General features: G+C 44.4%; 1 protein-coding gene across 1 annotated transcript; it reads left to right on the top strand.

Moving 5' to 3' along the window:
• The first annotated feature begins 455 nt into the window (after positions 1-455).
• On the top strand, positions 456-11,342 carry ZP4 (zona pellucida glycoprotein 4). Its single transcript, XM_047703189.1, has 11 exons — positions 456-627; positions 871-1,161; positions 2,136-2,285; positions 3,211-3,398; positions 3,947-4,044; positions 4,858-4,988; positions 5,173-5,362; positions 5,439-5,586; positions 5,889-5,967; positions 6,995-7,111; positions 11,290-11,342. Exons 1-11 carry the CDS (start codon positions 456-458, stop codon positions 11,340-11,342), a joined length of 1,617 nt encoding a protein of 538 aa, XP_047559145.1.
• The last annotated feature ends 462 nt before the right edge of the window (positions 11,343-11,804 follow it).

Genomic DNA, 11,804 nt, shown 5'->3' with positions numbered 1-11,804 from the left:
AAAGGGAGATATTATTCCCATTTTACAGAAGAGAAAACTGAGTTTCCAAAAGGTTGACTTAGCCAGATTGCAGAGCTCACAGGTGACAGAGTTCACATTCCTACCCGAATGTGCAAAATCCGAGAGTATGGTCTTCTAAAGTCAATAAGCTACTAGAATAAGTGCTACCTTGAGCAACTCCGGGGAAGCCTCTTTTAGCTAAAAGGTACCACATTTTTCCTAAGGTCGGAATTGCCTGGATTGCAATGTTTAAAGTAATGCAGCTGCAGACCATGGCCCAAAGTGAATGAAGCTGGAAGAATCACCCTTCCCAAAGGAGGTCCACCTGCATATCACACACGCGTGCACCTGAAGCCAGTTCCTTTTGTATATAAAGAACCTCACGGAGCATGGGGAGCTCTGGTTCTTGGGAGTTTAGGCAGGTCTTACGGCCAGTGGGGGCTCCTAGCGGCGCTATGTGGATGCTGCAGTCCATCTTGCTCTGTTTACCCTTGTCTCTTGCTTTGAGTGGCCCCCAGAAGCCCGAGGCACCAGATTATCCTGGTGAACTACATTGTGGGCTACGAAGTCTTCAGTTCACCATAAACCTGAGCCAGGAGACAGCAGCTCCTACACTGATAGCCTGGGGTAAGTTTGATGACTCACTCAGCTTAGCCCTCTAGTTTCCCCTCCTAACACTTTCCCCTTTTGGTAAACTCTGCAGCCTCTCCTATAGACTAAATCCTCTAAAATATAACTTCCCTTCCCAGAGTCCCTCCCTCTTCTTGCTGCTGCCCCTTGAGGTCTGACAGCAAAGCGGGCTATCTTTTCCCAGCACTGAGGACTGTGGCCACTGACCCCCTGTGCTTTTCACTCCTGCCTGCCCTCCAGACAACCACGGGCTGCCACACAGGCTGCAGAATGACTCTGGCTGTGGTACCTGGCTAAGGGAGGGCCCAGGCAGCTCCATGGTGCTAGAAGCCTCTTACAGCGGCTGCTATGTCACCGAGTGGGTAAGGACGACCCAATCGCCAGGAATGCTGCGAACCCCTGCACCACCAGCAGGGGTGACTCCCCAGGATCCCCACTATATCATGCTACTTGGAGTTGAAGGAGCAGATGTGACTGGACACAGCACGGTTACAAAGACAAAGCTGCTCAAGTGTCCTGTGGATCCCCCAGGTAAGGGCTGGAAACTCTCAGGGTCTGGGTGGTGCTGAGCTGCCTGGAAGGAGCTCTTGGGCTCTTCTACCCACTCTGTGCCGTGACAGTGACATGAAGGACTGTTCTCCAGCTCCCCTGCACATGAGGTCCTTAAGATAACTACTACTTGAGTGACTAGATTATTCGGTGCCAGGCACCGCAGAGGGCAGAGCACTGTCCCCTCCCCAGTCCTAACCAGTACTGTATGTGCTATTGCTGCCCCTCACTGGGGAGCTCTTGGGGAGCTCCAGAGCTGGGATTCAAACAAGAATTAGCCCAAGACCAGGAGCTCCTCAGTCGACCAGGAGCTCCTCAGTCTTGAGAAGCGCAGGGAAGGAACTAAAGCTATTAAGGATACTTGGCAAATGTTTCCGAGAATCAACTGTGCCCTGAAAATAGGGCTAAGCCCTTTCAGCTGGAGGCTACTTGATCACTTAACTGGGGAATTAGTAGGAAGTGTGACTCAGCTTCAGCAAATCTTGTCTTGTCCTCTGCAAGCCCTACCTTCAAGTCCTAAGGGATTCAAACTTGTAGTTCACTCTTTTCCCCTGCCTTGTACCCAAAATATAATCCAAAGAGGTAGAATGTAGAATCCCAATCCCCATATCAAACCTGCTGTACCAGACCTCACATTTCAAAAAGATCACCCATTAACTCACAGTACAGGAAGATGGAGAAGCACCTCTACAGAAGGAAGAATTCTTTGCTTGAAGGAAAAAGGAGCCTCCTTGCTTCCCCTCATCTTGCTGGTATTCTCTTCTTTCAAAAAGTACTAATTTCAGGGGACTTAATATTTACTTAACTTTCTGAAACTTATTGCTAGCATGTAATACAGACCTACCCTGATCATCTGGACATCCGTGGGAATGTTAATACTTAGTAATGAAAATTTTTTTTTCCTTAAGACCCAACTTTGTTATCTAGCTTATGTTACTCTCCTCTTCAAAATGTAGCCCTAGATGCTCCAAACGCTGACCTGTGTGACTCTGTCCCAGTGTGGGACAGGCTGCAATGCGCTCCTTCACCTATCCGTCAAAGAGACTGTGAGAAGGTTGGTTGCTGCTACAATTTGGAGGCTAATTCCTGTTACTATGGAAACACAGGTGAGTTACTGCATCTCTGAAACCAGCTAAAGAAAAATACCAGTAACTTGCAATTAAATCCAGAGAAGAGTGATCTCCCCTCCTCCCTCCACCCCCAGAAGACAAATGTTAAAGATAAACAGAAGTTAGTGTATAAGCAGAGGGTATCCTAGAATATTGACCCTAACTGATCACTTTCTACAGCCTTGCCTTGTCAATTCTCCTAGAAACCAAATATTCTTTTTTTTTCTTTAAAAGATTTTATCCATTTATTTGACAGAGACTGCAAGAGGGGGAACACTAGCAGAGGGAGTGGGAGAGGGAGAAGCAGGCTTCCCGCCAAGCAGGGAGCCCAATGCAGGTCTCAATCATAGGACCTCGGGATTGTGACCTAACCGGAAGGCAGACGCTTAACCACTGAGCCACCCAGGGGCCCAGAAACCAAATATTCAATGAACTCAAGAAGCTAAGTCTACTTGCAAAAATAACTAGTTGACAGAAATTTAAGACAATCAGCCAGCTTGGAAGTAGGTTAAGTGTCTAGAGACCCCCCCCTTTCAGACTGCTTCCTGTGGGTCCCAAATCCTAGTCTAAGGTTTTCTAATGCAAAACATGTATAATCCATACTCTATTCTAAACTCTGAATACTCACCAGTAGAACAAAGCAAGTACTACTACCCCCATTTTATAAGTGAAGCTAGAGGCAGGAGGGTAGATGCTTTGCTGAAGTTTGCTCAGGAAGCAGTGGAGGCAACACTCAAATCCAGGGGCTCCGTCCAGGCGCTCGTTGAGGGCTTCAGTTAAGCTCTGGATAGCTGAACTTGCACAGAGTCCATCAGTTGGGACTGCCAGCCTCTCAGGGGAGGAATCAAAACTCTCTAAATATCTAGCTGGCTCAAAACAGGAGGTATGGCCCGTTTTCAGCACAGCCACTCTGGTTTTTCAGTGACGTCCCACTGTACCCAAGATGGCCACTTCTCCATTGCCGTATCTCGGAAGGCGACCTCACCCCCGCTGCTCTTAAATTCTGTGCGCTTGGCCTTCAGGAATGACCATGAATGCACCCCTGTGATGGCAACACATACCTTTGCCATCTTCTGGTTTCCATTCAATTCCTGTGGTACCACAAGACGGGTAAGAGCAGTTGACCTTTGGCTCTGTTCCTAGTTCTAGAAGTCAGATAGAAATACCCTAGTGACTGGAGGGAGAGGTGGAATATCTTAGTCATGAAGGAGACAGCCGACTGCGGTGTGGTACGTATGCTGGTCTTTAGGACAGAAGAATATTCACCACTGAAAAAGCCAAAACCACCCCTGGGCGTTCAGCTAAGATCCCAGCTGTGCTCAAGGGCCCAGCACTTCTACCAAGCCCTGGATGGGAAGAACAAGTAATAGGTTCTTCTTGCCACATCGCCCCAGAGAAATAAGCAGGAGGTTGGCTGACATTACCTGGTCCTGTTCCTGGCTGCCTCATTTGAGTACTACAAGCCCTATTGCCTTATCCTGAGGTAAGGTGAAGTGATCATATCCCAAGTTAGTTGTCACCTGCTTCTGCTCTGTTCAAGGAGCAAAAAATGCAGCCTAAAATAGCCTAGCACTGCTAACTCCTAGGTGAGAGCAAGTTCTGAATAAAGTGGCACCTAGCTAACAGGAATGATAATACTTCTTTCCCCATACGTCTAGATCATTGGAGACTGGGTAGTATATGAAAATGAGCTGGTCGCAGCTAGAGATGTGAGAACTTGGAGCCATGGTTCTATCACCCGGGACAGTATTTTCAGGTAAAAGTGTTAGTTAACCTGACCTTGCATAACCAGAATGCCTTCTCTTCCATAAAACAGGAGTTCTGAGCTATGCCCTGAATCCACAAGACCTCTTTTCATGACCGGAGAACCTGTCCCCTGCCTTGGTTGTCCAATCTCAGGGACCATTATTTGACCAAGTCATCCTGAATCACTGCCATCGAACTCCCCCGGACTACTATTTCAGTTACTTGGACCCTCAATTTGGCCTTCTCCCTCCATAGTCTTACTGGGACAGGAAGAATCCCCTCAATGCCCCAGAGAAAATGGCACACTTAAAGCTGCCTCATTGTCTTGTCATGGCTTAAACTTGACATGAATGGAACCTGAAGCACCTGCATGAAATACCTCCTACTTCCCTCTCCAGTGCAAACCCCTCGAATACCCTCAATCCTTCACTCACTATTCCCCAACCTCAGACTGAAGTCCCTTGAAGATTCCCTAGAAGGACAAACTCTGGTCTCCATTCTCTGTTCTGTCTGCTGTTTCTCTCCTTCCTCTTATTTCCATTACTTTTTATCTTCCTTCAAGACCACTCGCTGCAAGTTCTTCCCTGACTACCCTCTCTACAGAAAGCACCGGTTTCTCGCAGTACCACACTGACTGTGATTCTGTCTACCTGTTGGTCTCCCAACTAAGATCTAGCTCCTACGAGCTCAGGAACCACACCCCTTAGGTTTACAAACTTGTCCAGCACCTCGCATGTAATGGTTCCTAAAACCTTTAAAAACTGAAGGGCGGCCTGGCCCATCCTACTACCCACACTAGCTAACAAACCTCTTGGTGTTTTAGGCTTCGCGTCCGCTGCAGCTACTTGATCAGCAGCAGTGCCTCCCAGGTTCATGTCCAGATCTTTACACTCCCACCACCCCTTCCTGAAACACAGGCCGGACCCCTTACTCTGGAACTCAAGATTGCCAAAGGTAAGACCCACTTGGCTGGAGCATCCGGCCTACAGTCTCAAGCCGTAGCTCTTCTCTGGGCATTAAGAGAATAACCCAGTAATAAGACCTGCTGGAGGTATTCGTGTGTATATGCTAGGTCTCAGGCAATACAGAAGTTCCTAATTCTGGTTTCATTGCTTCAACTCCTTTTGGCCTCTTACAGATAACCGCTATGAATCCTACTACACTGCCAGTGACTACCCAGTGGTGAAGCTGCTTCGGGATCCCATTTACGTGGAGGTGTCTATCCGCCACAGAACAGACCCCCACCTGGGTCTGTTCCTCCAGCACTGTTGGGCCACACCCAGCACAAACCCCCTGCATCAGCCCCAGTGGCCCATGCTGGTGAAAGGGTAAGGGGCTCTTTCGCGCACCTGTGCTGGAGTCCCTCAGAGAAGCCTCTCCTCACTGTCGGATATCTTTGCTTAGGTGCCCCTATGCTGGAGACAACTATCAGACGCAGCTGATCCCTGTCCAGAAAGCCCTGGATCCTCCATTTCCATCTCACTACCAGCGTTTCAGCATTTTCACCTTCAGCTTTGTGGACTCAGTGACAAAGAAGGCACTCGGAGGACCGGTACGATGCTTCCCTCTGTGCTCCTCAGCAGGGCTCAGAACCCTCCGACTCAGAACTGTTTCCACATCCTACCACTCTTTAGCCAGGTCTGCTCCTTAATTGTGGGTGTGTATTCCCTCAGCACCATCGCTGGTCCCAATGGCATGAATGACATTTGCCTACTGGACTCCAGTTCTTTAGTGTTATCGTGGTATCTGCTTGGGATGTCAGGATATAGCAACTTTCAACTTCTTCCCGGAGAGTTAAGTTGGAAGAGTTGTGATGTGGTTCTGTACGATGATCTCTATTCTGTTGGCTCCCAGGTGTACCTACACTGTAGTGCGTCCATCTGCCAGCCTGCTGGGACACCATCCTGTACGATAACCTGTCCTGTTGCCAGGAGTGAGTAGCCAAGCTGTCCACACTGGAGGACAGACCTGAAATCCTCTTGAGTCCCTAACTTTCTTTAGCCTATAGGCAAATGAATCCAAGTAAAGAATCTTCTTATTAATGAGTCCACTTTAGGAATTTTTAGGATGCAGTAGGACAGACAAGCTTTCTAGAATTCCAGGCCTCTTAAATATAAGCTATAAATCCTCAAGTCTCAGCCTTAGTCAAAATGTATATGGAAAAAGCTAAGTGAGGAATCAGACTGGCCCAAGACCTACACATGGCTCAGTCTAACAAAACTTTTATCTGACCAGCTCACAAACAGAGCCATTGACACCTGCTTATAGGCCTGTCTAGCAACACGGCCTAAAGATCTATAGTTGGCATATGACTGCAGACAGAGTAGGTGCTCTAGCTGGTCAGACCCAGTCCTCCAATAACGTGTGTGTACTCCTACCTGGTCCACTTTTACCTGTCTAGCTCCTGAATTCATTGGGAATCATGACCCCTAAAGCTTTAAGTCCCTTGTTGGGGTGGGCAGGCCTTGTATAGTTCCACCTCAATAATAGTTATGAAACACTTTATTAAATATTTAGAACCTAACTCTGATGACTTATATTCTATACCTTTCTAAAAGAAATGTCTATGCTTCTGAAAGAAACGGATACCCTTCTAAAACTTTGACTTTTCCAAGGTCCTATAACTGGCAATAGAAATGGGATTCAAACAGCTTTGCTCTGTTACTGTCTTAGTCACCTTTGTAGCTTAGGAAAAGGTCTTGGTATTAAACTATTACTGACCAAATACCTCTTTCACAGAAGAATAGCAGTTTGGGTAAAGTCAAATATCATAATTCTATTATCAAATTCTGGTGAAAACGAGGTAGCAGTGCTAGATACAAAGTCTTGGACCTCTTTGAGTTTCTATTAACACACTTAAGACATGGAACAGAGCTGTGCCCATTGAAGGACCTAACTCTCTCCTTCCCATCCATGTACAAAGAATTCTAACTAATCCCTAGCTCTCCTTTCTCCAACAGGAAGAAGAAACTCCAACATCCATTTTCATAACCATACTGCTAGCATTTCTAGCAAGGGTCCCATGATCCTACTCCAAGCCACTAAGGACTCCTCAGAAAAGCTCCATAAAAAACCAAGTGAGTGGGCAGAGACTTAAGCAGCTATTGGAAGCCCCTTACCTGAACCAATAGTCAAGCCAAAGCTACTTATATATATATCAAGGATATAGAATCACTTGGTCTTGGCATACATTAACCTACCTTTCTACCCCACAGTAGATTCCCAAGCTCTGTGGATGGCAGGCCTTTCTGGGACCTTAATCATTGGAGCCTTGTTAGTGTCCTACTTGGCTATCAGAAAATGGAGATGAATTATTCCAGTTGTGTTAATAAAACCAGACCGAACTATCAGACTGTGCCCAGCTTCTCATTTGAAAGAAAGTAAGTAACCTGCTGTTGTCATCTCCTCTTTCCAGCTTGGGGCAGTATTTTGCATGACAATAGAAAAACAATCCTGATACCCTGGCCTCTCCTTCAGCCCTTGTAATTTCTGAATAGAACACTTCAGTAGATTCATAGTTGGTTGACAAGTTAGGTAGTAAACTAAAAACAGAGAGGGCTACAAGTTAAAGAGGGGTATAAAACAAAACTCTTCCTCAAAATCCATCAAACTAAGGTAGAACTAGCCTAGAGCTAGTCTGGTATCTTATAGACACTGGTTCTCCAACTTCAGTGTACATCAGGATCAAAGGGGGCTGATGAAATTGATTACTGGTCCCACGCCCAGAATTTAAGCAGGTCTGAGCTAAGGCTTAAAAACTTATATTTCTGGGGCGCCTGGGTGGCTCAGTGGGTTAAAGCCTCTGCCTTCAGCTCAGGTCATGATCCCAGGGTCCTGGGATCAAGCCCCGCATCGGGCTCTCTGCTCAGCAGGGAGCCTGCTTCCTCCTCTCTCTCTGCCTGCCTCTCTGACTACTTGTGATCTCTGTCTGTCAAATAATCTTTAAAAAAAAAAAAAAACTTATTTCTAACCATTTCTCAGGTGAGGATGATATTCTAAGCATCACATTGAAAACCAATGTCAAAAACAATGACTAAAAGTATCTGATCATGGATTGGTCAGCTGGAAGTGGTTTGATCAGAAGAGGCTTAGTTTTGAGCCATACCAGCAATTCCCTAGTTTAAGAGTCCTTAAGACTAATAGAAACACGTGGTGACTTAAAGTAAATATTCTGTTCAGCTCTCTAGTAACTAACACTGTTGGTCATATTTTGGTACTCTGTACTCTCATCATGGCGGAGTTCTGTAATTAATCCTGGGGAAATTTTGTTTCCCCATTTATCTTCAGGGAGTAACCTTTAGGTTGCCTTATATTTCAGCAAAGTTAAGGACATTAATCTTGGTACTTAAATACCTGCTTTGTAGGCAAGTCAACTCCACTTCATACTGCTTCTAAGCAGGGAATGAATATTTCCTTACTTAACTGACAGGGACACTATATGCCTTTTATGTGACAGGAACTATCCTAGATGCTTGATAACATAGTTGAGCTTTATGAAAACCTAAAAAGGTAAATGTTCATCCCTGATTTCCAGGATTTGGAACACCTATAAAGCCAAACTTACCCAGTATCACTTAGTCAACTAATGGCAAGACTGGACCATGAATTCAAGTCTGATTTCAGATACTGGGTTTTTAACTCCATATTCTACTGAAAAATACTCAGTTCTTCCATAGGACCAATTTCCAGTGGGACAGAGTTCAGCTTGCTTGTTTGCCTGACACTTGCTTGAGGGAGGCTGCTAAAACAGATGCCTAGAACAAAGGTCTGGGACTAATGACAGACTCCCATTTTTGCTAAAGAGGAAGAACAGTGGTCTTGGATTGCAGTGGTGATAGTGGTTAACTTGTTCAGTAACCAAATAGAACAGTAGGTTACCTGGGCAATCATGAATAGATTTATTAGGTTAAATACAATTAAAATAAATTAGGGGTGCCTGGGTGGCTCAGTGGGTTAAAGCCTCTGCCTTCGGCTCAGGTCATGATCCCAGGGTCCTGGGATCAAGCCCCACATTGGGCTCTCTGCTCAGCGGGGAGCCCTACTCCCCCCACCTCTCTGCCTACTTGTGATCTCTCTCTCTTTAATAAATCTTTAAAAAATTAAAAACTTATATGTAATTTATCACTTCAGTAAAGCAGAATTTGATATTTTTATATCCATGTATATTTGCAGCACATCTCAATTTGCAGGTTAAAAATTGGAAGTACCTTATTTTTAGGTCTAATATCTACAGGTGAAAAAACAGATTCATGTACCCAAATTGTTCCAAACATTATGTTTTCTTATAGCTGAACAAAGTAGGTGTTTCCAAATTTAATTAAAATTCTTTTTTTCTTAATTAAAATTCTTTTTTTTAAGATCTTTATTTATTTGACAGAGCAAGAGAGCACAAGCAGGCACAGCAGCAGAGGGAGAGGGAGAAGCAGGCTTCCCACTGAGCAGGGAGCCCAAAGTGGGGCTCAATCCCAGGACCTTGGGATCATGACCTGAGCCAAAGGGAGTTGCCTAACCAACTCAGCCACCCAGGCATCCCTCTTAATTAAAAATTCTTAAACTACCATACTTCATGTGTCTATAGCCACATCTGATTAGGAGCTACTTCAGCAAGGAGCTACAGCATGAGTGAAGTCACTAAATTCAAATATGTACTAGACATCCTATGTGACAGGCATTATCCTAGCATGGGAAGAAAACCAACATAAACCATGAAAGATGTCCCAGCAATGAGGGCAGACAAATCATGATGGTAAATAAGGGGGGGGCGGGAATCAAGAGAATGATGAGAAGAAATTGCCAAGTCCAGTCCTGCTCTGCCGGTGCATAAAACTAAGTGGATAAGGTCATGAGTTCTTGGCTTATCCCAGTAAAACAAAGCCAGTGTGTCAAGTACTATAGACTCAGTGCTGACTGATCTCAAGCCCAACTTGGGCTTGACACTGAGATCATGACATGAGCCAAAACCAAGAGTTGGATGCTTAACTGACTGAGCCACCCAGGTGTCCCCCACTTTTTTTCTTTTGGAAAGGTGGTAATCTCTATATTTAAACTAGTTCCAATCAAGGAACTAAATCATGGAGCTTAAGCCTTGACCTAGAACCTGCCAGGTTCTCTCCAGCCAGGCTTCTCAGATTGATTATATTAATGCATTGTTAGCCTCCAAAGGGAGCTAAAAACTATTTCCCAAACATATGTGACTGCGGAAACTTTCTTTCAGAAAATCTTACAGGAGTAGAGCTCTATAGAACATATTTCTATATATCTAGGGTGTTTCTGCTTTCCTAACCATGGAATCCTTATTGGAACTTAGACAGCTCAACAGGGAAAAAGGAATATTGCAGGGAGAAATTATTATAGTGTACCTCTGAATAGAAAAGCCGCTGGCTAAATCTACTTACCTTAAAGTTAAATCCTAGCTCTAAAGTGAAATATCAGTTGGGACCATTAACTTGAATAGCTTATTAATACAGTCTCTTAGCTAAATTGGAAACTTTATTATCCCCAGAGGAGATAATTCTTAAACATTCTCAAATTTATACTACTTTTTGGCATTTGTCTAATTTTAAGAGGCTTTTTCTGGTAACTTCTTATAAGCTTATATTGCCACCCAGACTCTTCCCTACCTTCACAATATACTCCAAACTTAATGAAACTGATTTCTAGCTCTTGTATATTTTGGGTTTTTCCTGCATAAAATAATTGCTCATTTTGTTTATTCCTTTGTGTGCCTATCACTAATTTATCTTGCAGAGTCTTCACTCTCTAGGTAGCTCCCTAGGCCTGTTACACAGCTATCAGCCTAAGATTTCCCTTTGATGGCTTCCCTTTCTCTTGGATGAATCTTAGCTCATGTTTCAGTTAGTTACTTAGCTCTGGCACCATATACTTTTTTTTTTTTTAAGATTTTCATTTATTTGGGAGAGAGACAGTGAGCATGAGTGAGGAGAAGGTCAGAGGGAGAAGCAGACTCCCCATGGAGCTGGGAGCCCGATGCGGGACTCGATCCCGGGACTCTGGGATCATGACCTGAGCCGAAGGCAGTCGTCCAACCAACTGAGCCACCCAGGCGTCCCTTTTTTTTTTTAATATCTATTTGAGAAAGAATGGCATAGAAGGCAAACTTTAAGAACCTGGATGCCTGAGAGCATCTTTCTTCTTGCCCCTCCCCCAAGCTAGCTCTGGACAGTTTAGCTAGGTACCAAATTACAGATGAGTGGCCTATTCTCTATTTTGAAGGTATTGCTCTGTTGACCTCCAGGTTATTCTGGAAGGTTATTCCAGCCCATTACTCTGACTTCTGAACTCCTGTAGTTGGCTATTCCATATGCTTTAGAACTTAGAAGGCCAGAGAATGGTGATAGAGAATATTCTATCTGTGATTTGTTGATAGAAAATTTTAATAGAGTACATGACTTATAACTCAAGGAAAAATCCTTGTTTCTGGTTTATCCCCCTTCTGTCTTGTCTTTATCCCCCTAGTTCATTTCCAGATGAAATGTTCTTAAATTGTCTATTTCCTTGATCTGTCTTTTGTTTAGGCACATATTTTGAGATTTAAAAACATTGTATATTCTGACTTTTCAAATACAAATCTGGTTTATCCTGAATTGTCTTCTCAGAGTTTTTTTTTCTTGATAGTATGTCTTCAAGTATCAATCTTGTCCATTCACATGGTATAAAAGCCAACTGGAAGCTCTGTGTAACTGAAGACCAAGAAGCACCAAATTTGACCACAAACTACGAGTGCTCACATTTCTTCCACATTTATATGGA

Source organism: Lutra lutra, chromosome 14, assembly GCF_902655055.1.
Source record: "Lutra lutra chromosome 14, mLutLut1.2, whole genome shotgun sequence".
Taxonomy (NCBI): domain Eukaryota; kingdom Metazoa; phylum Chordata; class Mammalia; order Carnivora; family Mustelidae; genus Lutra; species Lutra lutra.
The sequence above is the reverse complement of the archived record's forward strand: the minus strand, read 5'-3'. Positions and strand labels throughout refer to the sequence as shown.

Excerpts from the sequence above, each read along its gene's own strand:
- ZP4 (XM_047703189.1), top strand. The coding sequence starts at position 456 with ATGTGGATGCTGCAGTCCATCTTGCTCTGTTTACCCTTGTCTCTTGCT. Across the intron at positions 5,968-6,994 it reads AACCTGTCCTGTTGCCAGGA|GAAGAAGAAACTCCAACATC; the intron begins GTGAGTAGCCAA and ends TTTCTCCAACAG. Across the intron at positions 7,112-11,289 it reads AAAGCTCCATAAAAAACCAA|GTTATTCTGGAAGGTTATTC; the intron begins GTGAGTGGGCAG and ends GTTGACCTCCAG.